Below are 19928 nucleotides of genomic sequence, written 5' to 3' on the forward strand. Positions count from 1 at the left end.
TGTTTGGTCAGCTGCAAAGGAATGGTGCCCACCTCTCATCACACATAACTGCCCACAGAAACTCTGTGGACTTTTGAGTGGCAACTTACATTTATTAGTTATCTCTCTCAGTATAATTCCCTCTACAGGGGATCTGTGGCTATGTGGGCAGGATAAGCATTGATGTGTCTCCTCAAAAATCAGACTGAAGAGTCCTCACTAAGATCTGGGGTCAAATCTTCCGGTCTCCGGTTCGTTGGAGTTCAGCGTATTCTTGAGAGGCGTATTGGGGCACTGGAAGCCCTAATGTGCTGAACTATGTGGAAATTTCCCGGGACATTTAAGCGTCCAGATGTCAATTCCTCTGTTCCTCGGCACCCTCCGCTAATGCCTCCGACTCTGAATTAGAGGCGGAGACTTGGAACTGTCCTGCGGGACTTAACTAAACAGTTACCCAGAAGGGTTTAGGGAGATTAAAACCTAGTCTAACATCTAGGTAACTCCACAACAATCACTCATTCTCACCGTCTGACTACATGCCTGATCCCCAACTATCCCACTCCCGGTCTGAACTGAACCCCCCTGCCCCTCCCCGCCCCCCACTCAACCAGACTGATCCGACTATCTCCGCCTGACTACTCGCCTGATCAGACCAGCTCCAGCCTCTCTCCTGACTACCCAACTCACCCCGACTACCTCTTCTTTTTTTCCCAGTTCAGGAAAAGCTCAATGTATTTAGATGCTGAAACAGTGCCAATACTGACCTTTAACTGTGTTTGTCTTTGTTCAGTGTCAAAGGCCTGGGAGATATCGACGATATTCTGCAGCAATGTTTTCAGTGTCAGGACACGGTGTCTTTATACAGGCTTGTGCTACAATCTGTTCACCGATCTCTGCCTACTGATGAGGACAGACAGCTGATGAGAGAGGTGAGAAAGTATACAGGAGTTTTTAGCAATAGTTAGCAGATTTTAATTCAGAGAAGAGAATAGATGTAAAGTTTGATCGCTGCAAGTTAAAGAAAATATAGTTACACGAGGAAAAAGCAAGGTATTAGATTAAAATAGAAACAGTAAATCACACATTGAAATAGTAGCTGAAACAAATTATCTGAATAAAATGGCAATTTTGTTTCTCCAATTTATGGAGAACCATAATATGTTATTAATAGGGCTGCATATATTTAATAACTATAATTCTCTTTTCGAAGACTTTGGAATGCTATTATCTAAAATGTGTTAAATGATAGCAGGTGGGCAATGAAGATGTATCTGAAATCCACTATGGGGACCCCTTCGATTTATGTTTTGTCAGACAGTTTCTTCAGATCCACTGTCACAATGTGAGCCTGCATCCAAAAGCACATTGCGGCGATCGACATAAAAGAATGAAATGTAATTACCCCCAGAAACTGGTTTGCTTCTTAGAGCCTCTTGCTATGCAATGCAGCCAGAAGCTCCCCAGGGTACAAAGAATGATGAGTTGGCCACAAATCACCTTGTGATGCCCTAATATGAATCCACTTGCCTTGTGGCTAAATTAGCAATTTTGGTATTTTCAGTAAACCATGACACGCAAATTTGGCAGGCTCCATAGATTTTTAGCGCTTATACCATTTTATTTTATTATTACTATTTTTTTCATTTTTCCATTTAAGGGGCAATTTAGCGTGGACAATCCACCTCCCCTGAATACCTTTGGGTTGTGAGGCCGAGACTCACGCAGACACGGGGAGAATGTGCAAATTCCACACGGACAGTGACCTGGGGTTGGGATTGCGTCCGGGTCCTCGGCGCTGTGAGGCAGCAGCTAACCACTGTGCCACCGTGCCACCCAGCTTATGCCATTTTAAAGTTACAATTTAGTTTATTTATTTTTTTGTTTTTAATATATTTAGAGTACCCAATTCACTTTTTCCAATTAAGGGGCAATTTAGCGCGGCCAATCCACCTACCCTGCACATCTTTGGGTTGTGGGGGCGAAACCCACGCAAACACGGGGAGAATGTGCAAACTCCACACGGACAGTGACCCAGAGCCTGGATCGAACCTGGGATCTCGGCGCCGTGAGGCAGCAGTGCCAATTTAGTTTCTTGAGATGTGCAAATAGAGCATTATTAACAACAAATGTCATAAATGGCTGACTTCTAGGGCAGCACGATGGCGCAGTGGGATAGCCCTGCGGCCTCACAGCACCGAGGTCCCAGATTCGATCCCGGCTCTGGGTCATTGTCCGTGTGGAGTTTGCACTTTCTCCCCGTGTTTGTGCGGGTTTCGCCCCCACAACCCAAAGATGTGCAGGGTAGGTGGATTGACCACGCTAAATTGCCTCTTAATTGGAAAAAATGAGTTGGGTACACTAAATTGAAAAAAAATAAATGGTTGACTTCTTTTGTTTCTGGTAATGGATTTGGATTTACTTTTACTCTTATCCACCTCAATAATACATATCCGCTGGTCTGATTTAGGATGCCAAACCTGCAGTTTAGGAAATTAAGCCTGTCATGATATCCACATTAACATATCATGGTGCAATCACACACACACACTGATGGACAGGTAGTTGGACCAACCCCCAACACACACACAACATCACAGCCAATCACCAGTGAGAGCACACGCACTATAAAACAGGGAACACCGCAGTTCCCGCTCATTCTAACAGGAGATAGCTCAGAGCACAGAGCTCACAGCGCGCCACTCAGACATACACCATGTGCTGAGTGCCTCACTAAGATAGTGCTAGGGCTGGGTCCCCAGGTTAGCTGGTGAAGTACGAACCACAGACAGAAGTTAATAGTTATTATTGTACAGAATAATAAAACAGAGTTGTACCATCCACAACCATGTTGGTTCGTTTGTATATCGGAACACCCAACACGACAAAGTCTGCATTTCTTGAAGGGTAAAATATATTGTTGATTTGGAAATATTTTTGGAGGAGGGGAGGAAGTGTGAATTTGGTGTCTTATATGCTCTTAACTCAATATCAACCCATTCAAATGTTTCCATTATTTAAAAAAATTATGTTAAGTATTGCTTACTTTGTTTAGGAAAATGCAAACCCAAAGCTTGTGAATGTTTGTTCATGAGCGTGAGGAAGTTGCATGAGTTAGAATGAGTTGTTGGAAGTATATATTTAAGTTTTTAAAAAAAACAACTATTGTATTTAAATTATATTAAACAAGATGGATGTTAATAGATTGTTTAAAAAGCTTCTTGTGTTCTAAATTTGTATGTGTCTGTATTTTCTAACGTCTTTTATTCCCTTTCAGATTCTCTGTTTAGTCCATGTGAGTCACAATGGTGTGAGTGAAGGTGAACTGTTCGGGATTTGCCCAGCGCTTTCTTGGTCTGTGTTAGCCCCTCTCCTTTATAACTTGCAGTGCACATGCGTGATAGCATACAGCTGTGGACTGCTGAAGTTTCAGCATCTTCAGGTAAGGTTGCTTATTTTCAAATTGCATGAATCTACCTTTTCCTCGCGGTTAAGGCACGCAAAGACTTAGCTATTCCGGTTTGTACAACATTGAATAGACACTTCCTCATTAGGAAAACTCACAAGTTGACAAAACCAATCAATGGGTTTCTGGTCACGCTCATATCTTACAACATATTTGACAATAGCTGATAAACTTGTAAATAAACAGCTGATTTGCAGTAAATACCCTCAATTATCAGTACATGGAATAATCCCTTGTTGGGTATGAAATTATTTGAATTTATGTAGGGCTGTTCACAATCTTAGGATATCCCAAATTGGCGCACAGGCCAATTAAGTTATTGTTGTAACATAACAAAACATGACAGCCAAGAGCGTAGGGCTGGTTTAGCTCAGTGGGCTAGACAGCTGGTTTGTAATGCCGAAGAAGGCCAACAGCGCGGGTTCAATTCCCCTACCGGCTTACCCGAACAGGCGCCGGAATGTGGCGACTAGGGGCTTTTCACAATAACTTTGTTCAAGCCTACTTGTGACAATAAGTGATGATTATTATTATTATTAATTTGTGCACAGCAAGATCCCACAAACATATAGAGATGAATGACCAATTGAACAGTTTTTCTTTAGTGATTTGTTTAAGGGACGTACACTGGCCATGGAACCAGGTATCCCCCCTCGCCACTATTCTTTGAAGGGTTCCAGGGGATATTTTAAGATATTGGGCAGCACGTTGGCACAGCGATTAGCACTGCTGCCTCACAGCTTTAGGGTCCCAGGCTCAATTTCAGCCTCGGGTGACTGTCAGTGTGGAGTTTCCACTTTCTCCTCATGTCTGCGTGGGTTTCCTCCGGGTGCTCCAGTTTCCTCCCACAATCCAAAGTTGTGCAGGTTAGGTGGATTGCCCATGCTAAATTGCCCCTTCGTGTCTAAAAGGTTAGGTGGGGTTATTGGATTTCGGGGTTAGGTGGGATGCTCTTTTCGGGGGCCAGTGCAGACTCCTGAGGCCGGATGGTCGCCTTCTGCACTGTAAATTCTATGATCTATCTATGATAAGTCCATCTGCGAAGGTTGACAGAACCTAAATTTAATGCAAAAAATGGCCCCTCCAACAGTGCAGTGCTTCCTCAATACTCTCCTGGACTGTTAGCCGAGATTATGTGCTCGAGTCTCTGGAGTGGGGTTTAAATCCACGATCTGAGTGGGAAGTGAGAGTGCTACCACTGAGTCAACACTGGTTACAAAATGGCTCCTTTCTCTACGTGTTCACCCTGTTGTTTGAGGGTTATGCACCTCATGTTATTGCAGTAACTTGCACGGGTTGGTTTAGCACACTGGGCTAAATCGCTGGCTTTTAAAGCAGACCAAGGCAGGCCAGCAGCACGGTTCAATTCCCGCACCAGCCTCCCTGAACAGGCACCGGAATGTGGCGACTAGGGGCTTTTCACAGTAAATTCATTTTTTGTCCCTTGTGACAATTATCGATTTTCATTTTCATTTCAACTTACATTATGGGTAAAGCTCTCATAAAATAATATATATATTATGTTTAATGTTGATGATCTTATTTCAAGGCTTGGGAAGCAGTGAGATTGCAGTATATGGAGAATGAAGAAAAGGATACTATCACTCTGTACAGAGAAAAGCTTGTGCAATATTTTTCACAACAAATGAGGTATTTATTAGTCCTACAGGTAATTGCCAGTACATCTAGTGATTCCACTCGGAGTTTATTTAAATTTCTTCCTTTGCTATTTAAAAAAAAAACTTTCTTCTGTCATTAAGTCCCTCTAAAAGAGGGGATGGGTAGACGACTTGGTTCAATTCCTGAACCAATCTTCCTTGGAACCAGATGCTGGACGATGTAAGATGTAGTCACTGGCTCTCTTATTTTTCCACACTCCTTGTAGAGTCACACTAAGCTTGACTAAGTAACCACCGCTCCATATGTAGTGTGATTGTATCCCTGACAGATATGAACCTTTGTATACTAAGCTGCTCCACTGTGATAAATGTATATAATTAACATTATTATAAATCTTGTAGATAATAGATTGTAGCAGAATGGATTGTTAAAATAGTTAATTGCTCATTTCCATTTGATAGTTGCTTAGAATATATTTTATTCTTTGTGATGAACTGGCACATATGATTTAGATTAACCTGTGTTTCTCCAGTCAGGGCAGAGTAACCTGGCGTGGTGCTGATGAACTTCCCTGGCTCTTCCAGCAACTGGGAGACAAACAGAAACTGCACAACTGCCTCCTAAACCTCTTTGTCTCTCAGAACCTGTACAAGAGGTAGGAAATTGGACTATTCTGTCATTCCCCCCACCCTTTTCAAAATAGTTTGAACCTTATTTGGGGCAATCTCTTTCAGACCAGGGTTCCAACGGCAAGTCTTAATGGTTTGAACTTTTTGGAAATGGGAGCCAGTTGGGTAGCCCGCCACTCGTGAGGATGTCTTGATTCTAAAATTCCTAGGTTTAAGATCTACTCTGAAGTAGATTTCTTACGAGCGAATGCAGCAATGTAATCAGATGAAATTCCTTTGTCCTCTTTTATTGAAAAATAAATTTAGAGGGCCCAATTCATTTTTTCCAATTAAGGGGCAATTTAGCGTGGCCAATCCACCTAGCCTGCACATCTTTGGGTTGTGGGGGCGAAACCCACGCAAACACGGGGAGAAAGTGCAAACTCAACATAGACAGTGACCCAGAGCCGGGATTGAACCTGGGACCTCGGCGCCGTGAGGCAGCAATGCTAATCACTGCTCCACCATGCTGCCCACCTTTGTCCTCTTTTTAACAGGTTTTAACTCATTTCATTTAAACTGGCTAATGCCCTTGGTAACATTTCAAATGCATGATTTTGCCACAAAAGTGAGTCAAGTCTGTTCTGATTTTTGATGATGGCCCCTTTAATTTAGGATAGAATACCTAAAGAATTAACCAAGTCCCTTCTAACCGACATGCATTGCAAAGTTTATAATTTTTGGCTGGTGGATAAAAAGCTTGACAGGGGAACAAATGTGATTTCAAATATAAACAGACTTTGTGAGTGGTTCAGTTATGGCAGTTACAGCCTGCTATTTTTTTTTTCTAATTAGTATGGCAACTATGACATTCCAACAACCTCAATAATTGTTCAAAAGGTATTAAAAAGCAGAAGCAGATGGGAATAAATCAGACTGCTTGAAACGTTTGTAGAAGGACAAGATAAACGAGCTGTTAGTAAAGATAGAAGATGATTTATGGACACATTATTGTGCATAAATCATGACTAATTTATTTTTAGGTGGAAATGTAATGGAATTATAGATATGTATTACGTATTCATCATTTTTTAATAAATTTGTTTGTTTAAACAAGGAATGGTATGCAATTATGATTATCGCTTATTAAGAACTGAAGGTTGGTCCCATGGAGGCACAGGAACAAGATCTGTAGGTTAAAATTGATCATTCACAGGCTCTTGGTCATCCCAGCCACAAACGACTATATTATATTAAAGCTAAGATGTTATTGAAGGCATAGGTAGTTGGGACTCAATGTTACAAATGTGAGGTTTGTGATACTGTTTGTGTTTTTGGAATGTCTCTTTACTTTATGGTAAAATGGAGGAATGAGGGGGGAGCGGGGCTTGTGAAATGTTCTGCATTCTGCTAGTGACCAGCCTGGGTGGCATGGTTGTTAAAGATTAAAGGAGGGGGGCCAGGTTGTATTACTGGGAAGCAGATGCAAGGTACTTAAGCCTGTGAGCAATGACCATGTTGATGGGCGATAGACTCCAAAGACCCAGGAAGTTGTTAGAAATGTCAGGTTTTATAAACAATTGGAGTTTAAACTGACTATTTTGTTTCAAGATAGAATTAAATTGGGATTTTAATGGATAGTTCATTAGCATTTCTACCTGAATACAAGGCTTGTGTGATTCACGGTACCATGGAGGTGTGCTTTGGGAGGGAGAGAGTCCATAGGAAGCCATTGTATAAACAGCCTCTGGGATTTTTTCTTAAAAATCAATAAACCTCACAGACGTTGTCAGTCTGCAAGGATCCGAGAGAGTGAGGGAGCGCAGAGGGATAAATACAGCAAGTCTCTATGGTTCACCGTGCAAAACAGTAAGTGGAAGCTGATGCTTAGATTGAAGATACTGCGCTTGTGAGCGTTTGAATAAAACTGGAAGATTTGCCTAGCTTTAGAGGGAGAAAGTCCATTCGGGCAGTAGGAGTTACCCGACTAAGAAAGAAGGAAAAGAAAGGAAGCAAGATCTTGGGAGCTAAGAATCATTTTGACGAGTTCCGGAGAGAATACAGTTTCCACTTGGGGAATTTGTGGAGAGAGAAAATAGAGTTAATGTTTCGAGCCTGTATGACTCTTCAGAGTTAAAGAGAGGGGTATCAGTGTTGCCAATTATAAATCCTGAACTAGCCACAGCATGGCTTTGGTGACATCTCTTTAGCCACATTTTACAGTCGTTAGCACTCCCACCTCACAATGTCAGAGACCCAGATTCGATTCCAGCCTTGGGTCACTGTCTGTGTGGAGTTTGCATGTTCTCCCCGTGTCTGCGTGGGTTTCCTCCGGGTGCTCTTTCCTCTCACAGTCCAAAGATGGTAAGAAGTCTTACAACACCAGGTCATGGCAGTCCAAAGATGTGCAGATTAGGTGGATTGGCCATGATCAATGCATGGGGTTATGGGGATAGGACAGGAGAGTGGGCCTTGGTAGAGTGCTCTTTTGGAGGGTTGATGGGCCAAAAAGCCTCTTTCTACACTGTAGGGATTCTGTGTATTGAATTTAATAGATAACTCCTCAGTCTTACACAATTTGTACACATACTTAACAGACAGTTATTGCCATTTTAGTTAACAAGGAATGAAATCACACAATCATCAGATAACACCCCGTTACCTTTCAGCTTAGCATTTTGCCAACAAACACACAAAAAGGTTAACGTTCACATGGATATGTCATCCAAATATGAATTTAAAATTACATGTCCAATCGCTGTGTACATTGCTCACTGATTAGAAAGATAGTTTGTTGGGCAGCACGGTGGCGCAGTGGGTTAGCACTGCGGCCTCACAGTGTCGAGGTCCCAGGTTCGATCCTGGCTCTGGGTCACTGTCCATGTGGAGTTTGCACATTCACCCCGTGTTTGCATGGGTTTCGCCCCCACAACCCAAAGATGTGCAGGCTAGGTGGATTGAACACGCTAAATTACCCCGTAATTGGAAAAATAAATTGGGTACTCTCAATTTATTTATTAAAAAAAAGACAGTTTGTCATTTTGTCATATGTGGTAAGTGTCTAAAGTAATGGACAACTCTGTACTCTGAATCAATTGTAAAAACATTTCTTGGACACTTGTGACAATTCTAGGGAAATAGGATGTAATTTTCTTCATAACTGTTTATGTTGCTAATGAGTTGTAGCAACTAGTTTCATCCTTCTGTTTCAGTTTCATCCTTATTGTTTCAGATTCCAGCATCCGCAGTAATTTGCTTCCATCCTTCTGTACTTCTGTCAAGAGGTGTTTTCCTATTAGATTGGGGCAGTTGTCTTGTTCATCGTTTGAGTAATCTTTGGGGTTTTTTTTTTTGCAGGGGCCATTTTGCAGAGCTGCTTTATTACTGGCAATATGTAGGAATGGACAAAAGTTCAATGGCTGCTGCTTACTTTGCGTCTTTAAAGCAGTATGAGAAGAACTGTGAAGGAGAGGACATGATCACACGGCTGGCAGATCTCTATGAAACGCTAGGGCGCTTTTTGAAAGACTTGGGTCTATTGAGTCAGGTACTTACATTGAGTCCTGTCAAGGTGAGGGGGCAAAACCTTAACCGTAGTCTCAAGGGATGCATGTTCTGGAAAGGAAGCTGTGGATAAAGGTGCCCCACTCTGCCTTCCCACCCGAGGCCTGAGCAGGGTGATTTTTCAACTGGAGCAAGGTGGGTGTGCTGGCCTGGGTTTGCCCTTTCCATTGTAAAACTGTGGACAGTTTGAGACAAGAAGGAGGGCAGTGGGAAGGCCATGTGGGGAGTTTTACCGCTCCTCCTTGAAACTCCTACCCGAGCCTGTATCCTTGTCACAACCCCAGTCACACATTCCATTCTACTACTCTGCTTCACTATACCCACCCTTGGTGTCCAGTTTGACCCTAATCTGAGCTTTAAACTGCACATCGAAGACTGCCTTTTTCAACTCCACCACATTGCTTCACTCTGCTCCCACCTCCTTTTCACTGCTTCTCGAAATTTTATCCCCACCATCACCATTGGGTGTGGTGATGTGCATCAATGTAAATGCATGTAGGCTAGCTAGACACTAAAGGGAGCATCAGAAACATCACACACACACACTCAACCGATAGATCAGTTAGCGAGGACGCGACCAATGGACATTCACGATACACAAGGAGGTGACACGACCACAGGATGGGGCATTACACCAACCCATATATAAAGGACACCACACACATGATCTGACTCTTTCCAGTGGAGACAGTCAGTGAGTAGAGGACACAGGGTTGATTCAATATTACACCCACCACGTGGATTGCAGCAGCTGGTTAGTCAGTCTGGGTAGCTATAGTAGGATTAGCAGTAGTATCGAACCCGAGAAATAGAAGTGTAAATAGTTTAATAAACGTGTTGAAGTTATCTCCACGTCTGAACCTTCCTTTGTCAAGTGCACTACAAGGAAGCTGCTTATGTTACACCTACAAGATAACAAATAATGGTACCAGAAGTGAACTGTTTCAATCCACATAGCAATACCTCAGCGTACAGTGACAACCAGCAACGATACCCAGGCAAGATGTTCGAGATCCGGGTTCCGCAGCAGCTCCAGTGCCACGGCGATCTCCGTGAAAACTGGCGGGCATTCTGGCAAAAGTTTGAAATCTTCCTGGTGGCAGTCGAACTAGAAGAAGTGGCCGATCCTGAAAAAACAGAGCTTCTCTTCACCATCGCCGGTGCCAGAGCAGAAGAGATCTTTTAAAAATTCAAGTTCTCCAAGGGGCAAAACAGGAGCGACTTCCAGGCAGTCCTGGACAAATTCGGCAAATACTGTGAGGAAAACACACTCCAACCAGCAAGAAAAGGTAAGAGAAGCGACAGTTCTCACCTCGAGGCCGAAATCCCGGAGCAGAGAACAATTTTGGTTGTCGGCCATCTTTCTAAAGGGTCTGCAGTTGCGCGAGAAGCGCGCAGAACGGGAAGATCTGTTTGCGCATACACGAGAAGCCGCGCATGTGCAATCACGAAAACGGCCATCGGTAAAGGAACAGCGATCTGCGCATGCGCAATCGCTTCCTACGTGCTACGTCACAAGCGTCATGCGTCAGAGGCCCCGGACCACGCCCATTTAAAGGGGAAACGTCCCAAATCAAAGAGAAAATATTTTAAAGCTGTAAAACAACCTTCCTTCACCTGGAATGACAGCACAATGCCTCAAATTGAACCAGGAAATGAAATTAACCTCCGAAGAACCCTGAAACAAGCAGTTACCTACGCCCAAACCGATGATTCCGACCTTGAATACTTCGATACCGACCGTTACATTTTCTCTGGACCTCGCGAGCCCAATGCCAGCTCCGACGCAAACAGTGATGAGATGGTCCGAGAAGACTGCGACTCGGACGTAGGTTTTTTCATTAGAAATGGCGACCCATTAGAAATGGCGTACTGAATCCGACGCAGACGCGGATTAATTTTTCGGATTTGAGGATCTTCATCCCAGCATCTATGACATCCCAACTCGTGAGTGCAGGATGATGCTGCAGCCTGAAATTCAGAGACAGAGAGCGGTACACGCCCACAGAGAGCAGCCTGCTGCCACACAGAGCGTGGTCCACGCACCGCTCAGGGTTCCCGACTCTAAGAAAGAAGACACGCAAGACTCCACACCGCAGTCCTTGCACACACAAGACGTGACTCCAGTGTCACAAGCCTCCACAGCGAGCTCGTAGACAGCCTCCACGATAGAAGCAACGCAAGACTCCAACGCGCAGTCCTTGCAGGAACAAGACCATGAGGGTCCAGCAACCTCCTCCGACCAACTAGTGGCAGACGATGCAAGTCTGCCATGCTCAAGTAAACAGCAAGAAGACTACGACAGTCTACCACCCTCCAGTGCACAGCAGGACGACCATGACGGTCTATCATGCTACAGTGAAGAACAAAGCGACAATGACAGTCCAAGCCCAAATGAAGGACAACAGCAAGACAATGACAGTCCACCCACATTGTTTGCGCCATCAGATGAAGACTCTGACAATTTACCCAACCCAAGTGAACAACAAGCAGCTACTGAGGATCTACCCACGGCATGTGAGACGAGTGACGACAGCATCCCACTTCCCATGCAAGATGTGCAAAGTGACAGACCTCAGCTAGTGTGTACAGAGGCACTCGACAATCACTGTGAGACCACTGCTGACTCCGGTGACACCATGATACTTCCACCCTCATTCGCTCGAACCTCTCCACAAGTCAATGCATTCCTGCATGTTCCAGACGTGCAGCGTCAAGAAATCTCAGCTGACTCCAGTGAACCTGCTAAGACTCCGGACAGGGAGCATCAACAAACCAACACTGACTCAGTTAAAACAGACCAGACTCCAGATGGGGAGCAACCAAACGCCGACTCTGATTCACGTAAGCAGGACTTTACTCCAGACGGGGAGTGCCGCAACTTCAGTGATGGCACGCTCAGGGTGACAGCAGATGCCACAACGACAGGAGGTGGATCACTTAACAATTACACTGGGTCAGTAATAACAAGCAGCGGCTACAGTCCAAGAGGAATACACCAATATTCACCACAGCTATATCCACACATTTTTTCTACACCGGCAGTGCGGCCAGTGACAGCTCATGCTGGACAAACCCAGTAATCTGACCTGCAGCAGCCAGCCGTCTGTGCAGCATATTCTCAAACAGGCCAGCACTACGGATTGCCCATTAATGGAATCAAGACCGAAGGAGGACTACTGCAAGCGCAATCTGCACTACAGACTGGATGCCTTAGTTACAGCCCAGGATTTGCTGCACCCTAGCCTGGCCAGATGGCATATTCCTATCAGATGCAAGGTTCTAGTTTCACACCATCGCCAGGTATTTATGCGAGCAGCAATTCTGTTTCCAATTCGACAAGCTTCAACGGTTCGCAGCAGGATCACCCTTCCTGCACAGCACGAGGCCAGAACCAGTATGTACAGTCTTATCCAACTTCAACATATGGCACATCCATGACCTCGAATTATACTGTTGATGGTACCTCTTCAACAGCAACACCTTATCAGCTACAAGATGCCATCCGACAGCACCATCACAAACATCAAAAAAAGAAAGGGACTCCAAATCAGACAGCGAAGTGATTTGACCACTTCTTGGTTCCTGTGGCACAGGGACATTGATGGCATTCATAACCAAGAGAGACATTTGACCATGATGATTGATGGTTTTTGGACTCACATGAATGATTTGGACATATTGTTTAATCATTGTTCCCATGACTTGTATACACATTAACGTATCTACCTGGCTTTTGTTCAATTTTCTTAAAGTGTACAGAAAATATGTAACATATAAAAAAGGGGGGATGTGGTAATGTGCATCAATGTAAATGCATGTAGGCTAGCTAGACACTAGAGGGAGCACCAGAAACATCACACACACATACTCAACCAATAGATAAGTTAGATAGGACGTGACCAATGGACATTCACGATACACAAGGAGGTGACACGACCACAGGGGGGCATTACACCAACCCATATATAAAGGACACCACACACATGATCTGGCTCTTTCCAGTGGAGACAGTCAGTGAGTAGAGACACAGGGTTGAGTAATAGAAGTGTAAATAGTTCAATAAACGTGTTAAAGTTATCTCCACGTCTGAACCTTCCTTTGTCAAGTGCCCCACAAGGAAGCCGCTTATGTTACACCTACAACATAACAAATCATATGGTGCTCCTGCAAATTACCTGCAAGTTGCTGAGTTCCACTGACATAACCAAACATTGTGCAAAAATGTGGAATGTCTGCATTATGTCTCACAGTACATCCCCTTTCTATAGCTGCCCTATCCTCACTCGCTTCAATCCGTCCCGTACTCCTGAAATATCAAATTCACAAGCCCTAGTCCTTATCGAGAAGTCTCAAAGGTCGTGCTCCGCCTCGCCTCCCATCACTAAGAGCCCACTTGTCTCTGTAGACACTTTAGAACTCTTGCATTACATTACTGATGCTGTATAAATGCTAGTAATTGTCATTGTTCCATTATAGAAACATCTCGATTATAATGTTTGTTGACTTTCTCTGGTTAAATTTAATGCCATCCAGTAAAACATTCATTTTAATACCGCAATGCCAAAAGACAGCCTGTAATTGTAACTGGCCAGCAGTAAATATAGCCATCACTGTATGATAAATCTAACCAGGTAAATGTTAACGCACCCTTACCTGGTCTATTATTATGTTTGGGTCACGAGCAGAACATTTTAACTGTTTGCAATTTTCCACACATATCTAGGCTGTTGCACCCTTGCAGCGCTCTCTGGAGATCCGAGAGAGTGCACTGGATCCAGATCACCCCAGTGTGGCTCAGTCCTTGCACCAGCTAGCTGGTGTGTATGTGCAGTGGAAGAAGTTTGGGAATGCAGAGCAGCTGTACAAGCAGGCACTGGAAATTAGTGAAAATGCCCACGGCTCGGTGCATCCAAGGGTCGCTCAGGAGCTGGATGCTCTCGCGATGCTTTATCAAAAACAAAATAAGTAAGTTCTTGATTACTATAGGATACCTTTTACATTCATTTTAAATTAACAAATGTTACCACGAGTAGTTTGTCATTGTATTTTGCTGCCAGGAAGTTCAAAGCCTTAACTATCTTTCCAGAAGATCTTTTTTTGTAGAAATGCTGGTTACCGAAATCAAACGCTAACTTCTTTTCCATATGTGTTGCACTGCATTATAATTTGAAAGCATTATCAATAAATTAAAGTCATTTATTCATAAATATTGAATGCACATGCTTCAACTTCAGTGATGTTATAAGGTTGTATGCTGTTATGGGTATACGACTTGCTCCTCTTGCCTCTTCGTTCTCTCTCCTCTTCCTCCTCCCTCTGTTTTTTTTCTCTTCTCTTTTTTTTTTCTCCAATCCCTCCTTTTAACTTGGGGTCACTACAATCTTCACTGACCCCTGATACATTGTTGTGGATAGACTGCCACCTGTTAATCTCTGGAATACGCTAAAGTGTCCAAGTTAAATTGTTAGTTTTGCTTTAAAATTCCCTGAGACATGGTAATGTTAGTTTACTGCTGTTCAATTTTATGCACACTGTTTCCTATTTTGAGGTACGAGCAAGTGGAACCATTGAGGAAACGGTCCATGAAGATCAGGCAGAAGGTTTCCAGGCAAAAAGGAAACATGGTGAGGAATGAATGATGTAACTAATATAACTGAGTTAGTATTGTGTGCTGACATAATGTCAGGTGCATATTTGCATTACAAAATAGCCATTTAAATGCCTGTGTAATTTATCTGTACAGTATTTGTTTGGAATTTGCTTTTCTCATTATCGATATTCTCCAGCTTTGGAAGTAGATTATAGTTAGGGTCCTCTTATGGAGCCTGTTTTTATTGCCAATTTAGAAACAAAATTTTTCCATTGTTTTTCAATTTTATTCCAAGGATCAAACAAAGGGAACAAAATTGATCTGAAATGCCCAAAACACCCAGTGTAAATTCAGTGAAACATTTTTTTTGTTTTTATTTTGAATGCCACTTAATCTACCAGCACTAATGTACAACTATAGTTAAGCTATGAATCTAAAGATTTAACAGATAGGTATTTACAAGGTTTGTTGTAGGCACTACTTTTCGAAACCCCCACAATCTCTTCTCGGTGATGAGGGCATTACTGACATGTTGAATTATATCTCCTCCACTTAAGATTGTAGCCATGATGTGGCGATGCCGGCGTTGGACTGGGGTGAACACAGTAAGAAGTCTTACAACACCAGGTTATAGTCCAACAGGTTGGACTTTAACCTGGTGTTGTAAGACTTCTTACTGTGCCCACTTAAGATTGTTCAAAGGATCTTGGACTCCAATCTGATCTGAATGGAAATACATTTTTCACTCTTAGGTGGTCTCCTCCCCGTTTTAAAATCTTGCCTACATTCCTTGGTCATTTATGCTGCTATTCTCTAGGATACTCTGCTTTCATCACCATAACAACAGAAATAGTGAGAGGGAGTTGGAGTCTTTATTATGGATGGATAAATGGATTTGTAGAAAGATGGGAATCTTGTCAACTTACTGTTCGTAATGACTGACACACAGTCATTAGAAGTGCAGTACAACACAGTTTACTAGGAAGTGCATCCTCATGAAGATAGATTATACCCTGGATAATTTAGGCCCCTTTTCTACCCAAAGTGTTGGGTAACCGTTACAATCCTGATCTATCGGATATGGTTAATATTGACCCAACAACAATGACAGAATGGTGATGTATGTCCAAGTTTAGATGGTGTATGTGTGTTGGTGAGGAACATTGAGGTGCTCCTATGACATTATTGCTCTTGTGGTTGCGATTGCAGAGAAGGCAGGTGCTGTATACTTTTACATTCATCATACTCCTGCCACGGTACACTGGTGGTGATCTAGTTGGCAGGGATGCTGATGTACTAGATAGCTCTGACCTTGATGGTATCAAACTTTAGTGTAGTGCAGCCTCAACAAGCGACAAATCTTCTATCCCACTCCTAACTTGAGTCCTGTGGATAGTAGGGTCAGGAGGTGAACTTGTGAATAGATCACAGATCACCCAAACTGTATCTGCTCTCAACGGAAAATACTTTTGCTGAAATAAATAATTGTCCCTTGAAAGGGGATTTTGAAATTTGGGATGATTACTACTGTATTGAGACATTTCTGCATAATGGTGATGTTTAAACAGTGACTGGTCTGTTATGTTAACATTTACATTTCACTCTTCAGCATGGTTTTGCTGTTCTTCGCCGCCGGGTTCTGCAGTTGGAGGAGCTTACCCTCGGGACTGAGTCAGCGGACACTGCTCGGATACTGAATGAACTGGGAGTTCTCTACTATCTTCAAAATAACATTGAGTAAGTGGATGTCATGAATGATTTATAGAGGGCAGCACGGTGGCGCAGTGGGTTAGCCCTGTTGCCTCACGGCGCCTATGTCCCAGGTTCGATCCCGGCTCTGGGTCACCGTCTGTGTGGAGTTAGCACATTCTCCCCGTGTTTGCGTGGGTTTCGCCCCCACAACCAAAAGATGTGCAGGCTAGGTAGATTGGCCTTACTAAATTGCCCCTTAATTGGAACAAATGAATTGGGTACTCTAAATTTATTTTAAAAAATGAAAAAATGAATGATTTATCGAGCTATGTGGCAAGGAGAACTATCTAATGTTAATTTCAGTATTAATTATCTCGCGATAACAGTAAATAATTTTACTCCTGGTTATTTTAAGAATAAACCGCTTCTCGGTTCCTTTATATCAATGGCATGTTAACAATAGACAAACATCTAAAATTATAGATACCTTCTGTTATATAGATCATGATTGGTTGAGTGACGATATTTGTTGGATCTGACAGTGGACAATGCTGAAAAGCCTCATCAGTTTCAAAATGCAGATTTCAATTCTCACCACCTCCAATGTAGCACAACAGTGTGACCACCTGCACCCTCTCAGTACTCTGAGCAATGTCGTTACAACCTCCTCTCACATTGTAGAAGTCTAGTGATCAAGTACTTTCAGTCTCGGGCTACGTGTTGACAATTCAATTACATTCTTTTTTTAAAATCAATCGGTAAAAGAAACGAAAAGCACCACATTCGGGATTTATTCAAAATGTATTCAAACCTTTCGCTTCTCTGTGCCTCCAACTGCATTGGTTCTCAGCTTTGGAATTCCATCTCTGCTCTTTTAAGATATCCTTAAAATCCACCTCTGACCAACTTGTCCTAATACTACTTTATGTGGCTGGGTGTCCAACATCACTGAATGATTGTTCCTGTGAAGCATGTTGTGATGCTAGGCGAATACAAAAGTTGCAGTTGAATAGAATTTTGCTTTGAATTTTATTTTGAGAAATATTTCTCCCATCTGATTTGGAAACTCGATGCTCTTGAGATGCTGGCATTGAACGTCAAATGCTCTGATCTGAGAGTTTCAGCGAGCTGGGCACATTTCTCGCAAAACTTTGACAAGGGAAAAGACAACACATCATTAACTGTGTACGTCATTTTCTAACTAAGGATAACAATCTGCATCCTGTGCAATAAAATTGTGAAGGAAATGGGAGTAAAATTGGTGGCAGTTGTCATGCTTCTTTAAATTGAATCGAGAATATAAACACGTTGCCATTCTAGTCCCGAGTTAATATGTCAGAAAACAGTGGTGACAGGCCTTATAGAGGATTTTCTTTTTCAATATAGGACAGCAGAAACCTTCTTTAAACGATCATTGGAAATGAGGGAACGGACTCTTGGTTGTGACCACCCCGATTGCGCACAGTCCTTGAATAACCTGGCAGCCTTATACAATGAGAAAAAGGAGCATGAGAAAGCTGAGGAGCTGTACGAGAGAGCACTGGACATTCGCTGTGTCGCCCTGGCACCTGATCATCCCTCTGTGGCTTACACCATCAAACATCTGGCGGTGTTGTACAAAAAGAAAGTGAGTCTGTCCGACGCTGGATTCTTTCCGTCTCCCACAATTTTTTCCCAACACAGCGAGCTGTGACGGATCCTGAAAGTAGTGGAGTTCACTGGCAAAAATACAGCAAACTGCAGCATAATTGCCCATTTCTGAACGAGACCAAATCATATCCCCTAGCCATATCTACATTTTCGAATACTCTTCAACTAATTTTGCATCAGTTAGATTGAAAATGAACCTGATTCAGGAATGAATGAATGTTGGAGAATGATGCTGCAGAAGTCAGAAAACTAAAGTGCATCATTATTCCCAAGTGATAAACATTTACTCCTTTATAATTCAACATTTAAAGCAGCGATTTTCAAAATGAGCATGACCAGTAATTAGCTACAGTTCACAGAGGCATCTCTTTCCATTAGAGGGAGACACAGTTGTTTAGACAAAGCTTAGATATAGGGGTACCACTCTGCTAAGCATGAGGCAAGACAAGGAGGCAGGTCTCCATGAAAATGACTAAAACAGCATTATGATGTGTTGTTGCAAGTTAGGAACTGGAGGAGGCCATTTAACCCCTGCAACCGGTACCGAGATTCAGTGAGATTGTGTCTTGCCTGGAACAGGACTTTGTGTAGCTGTCTGTGCCCTGCATCCCTTAACACCTTTAAAAAATTTTTTTTCGAGTACCCAATTCATTTTTTCCAATTAAGAAGCAATTTAGCGTGGCCAATCCACCTACCCTGCACATCTTTAGGTTGTGGGAGCGAAACCCACGCAAACACGTGGAGAATGTGCAAACTCCACACGGACAGTGACCCAGAGCCGGGATTGAACCTGAGACCTTGGTGCTGTGAGGCAGCAGTGCTAGCCGCATGCTGCCTCCTTAACACCTTTTGATAATAAAAATCTTAACCAATCTCAGTTTTAAGTTTAGCAGTTGACCCAGCATCAGTTGCCATCTGTGGAAGGCCATTCCAAATTTCCAGCCACATTTTGTGTGTAAAAATGTTTCCGAACTTCAACCGTGAAAGGTCAGGCTCTTATTTTTAAATTATGTTCGGCAGCAGCACGGTTCAATTCCCGTACCAGCCTCCCCGAACAGGTTCCGGAATGTGGCGACTAGGGGCTTTTCACAGTAACTTCATTTGAAGCCGACTTGTGACAATAAGCGATTTTCATGTGCCCATAGCTCGGGACTCCCCAACCGGTGGAAATAGTTTCTCCCCATCTACACTATCAGTTCCCCTTCATGCCTTGAAAACCTTGATAAAATCATTCATTCATTTTCAAAATTCCTGGGAATGCAATCCTTGTTTGTTTCTGTAGGCATCGCTGTACTTGTAAATTCACAAATTTACACATTAGACTATAATAGTCTCACTATTCTTATTCGGTTGCAGTTTTGCTTCAGGAAGGCAAAATAAATCTCTTATACTTCCCTTTAAATCACCTTACAGCATCACTGGGGTTTATTGGCAGCTGGAATTTCCAATAATGCATGTCCCTACGGTTCTGCTGCAGCCGATACCTACGTTGCCGAACATGAAAATACTCCAGACACAAGCCACTGCTGTTCCCACATTAGTCCCATTAAGGCGAAAGTGTCATTACGTTTTAGCTTGTCTCAGCGGTAGCAGATGGCCGTGGGCCCAGGTACCAGTGCAGGAGATGGCCACATACTCACCACAGTATTGAAGGGGTGCTGCATTGTCAGAGATGCCGATTTTTGGATCAAGCGAAAAGAGGAGAATTTATTCCTCAACCACTACATGTTAAAAACACATGAATTTATCATTCATGACT

At 43.0% G+C, this 19928-nt stretch overlaps 1 protein-coding gene across 1 annotated transcript in view; it reads left to right on the forward strand.

Moving 5' to 3' along the window:
• nphp3 (nephronophthisis 3) overlaps window positions 1–19928 on the forward strand; it is a 79955-nt gene that overhangs the window by 51776 nt on the left and 8251 nt on the right. The window contains exons 17-25 of the mRNA XM_072510034.1: window positions 770–908; window positions 3254–3418; window positions 4992–5092; window positions 5595–5717; window positions 9028–9217; window positions 13961–14202; window positions 14786–14861; window positions 16437–16564; window positions 17906–18146. Of these exons, the coding sequence (XP_072366135.1) occupies window positions 770–908; window positions 3254–3418; window positions 4992–5092; window positions 5595–5717; window positions 9028–9217; window positions 13961–14202; window positions 14786–14861; window positions 16437–16564; window positions 17906–18146 (1405 nt within the window). The remainder of the gene's footprint in view (window positions 1–769; window positions 909–3253; window positions 3419–4991; window positions 5093–5594; window positions 5718–9027; window positions 9218–13960; window positions 14203–14785; window positions 14862–16436; window positions 16565–17905; window positions 18147–19928) is intronic.

Source organism: Scyliorhinus torazame, chromosome 6, assembly GCF_047496885.1.
Source record: "Scyliorhinus torazame isolate Kashiwa2021f chromosome 6, sScyTor2.1, whole genome shotgun sequence".
NCBI classification, from domain to species: domain Eukaryota; kingdom Metazoa; phylum Chordata; class Chondrichthyes; order Carcharhiniformes; family Scyliorhinidae; genus Scyliorhinus; species Scyliorhinus torazame.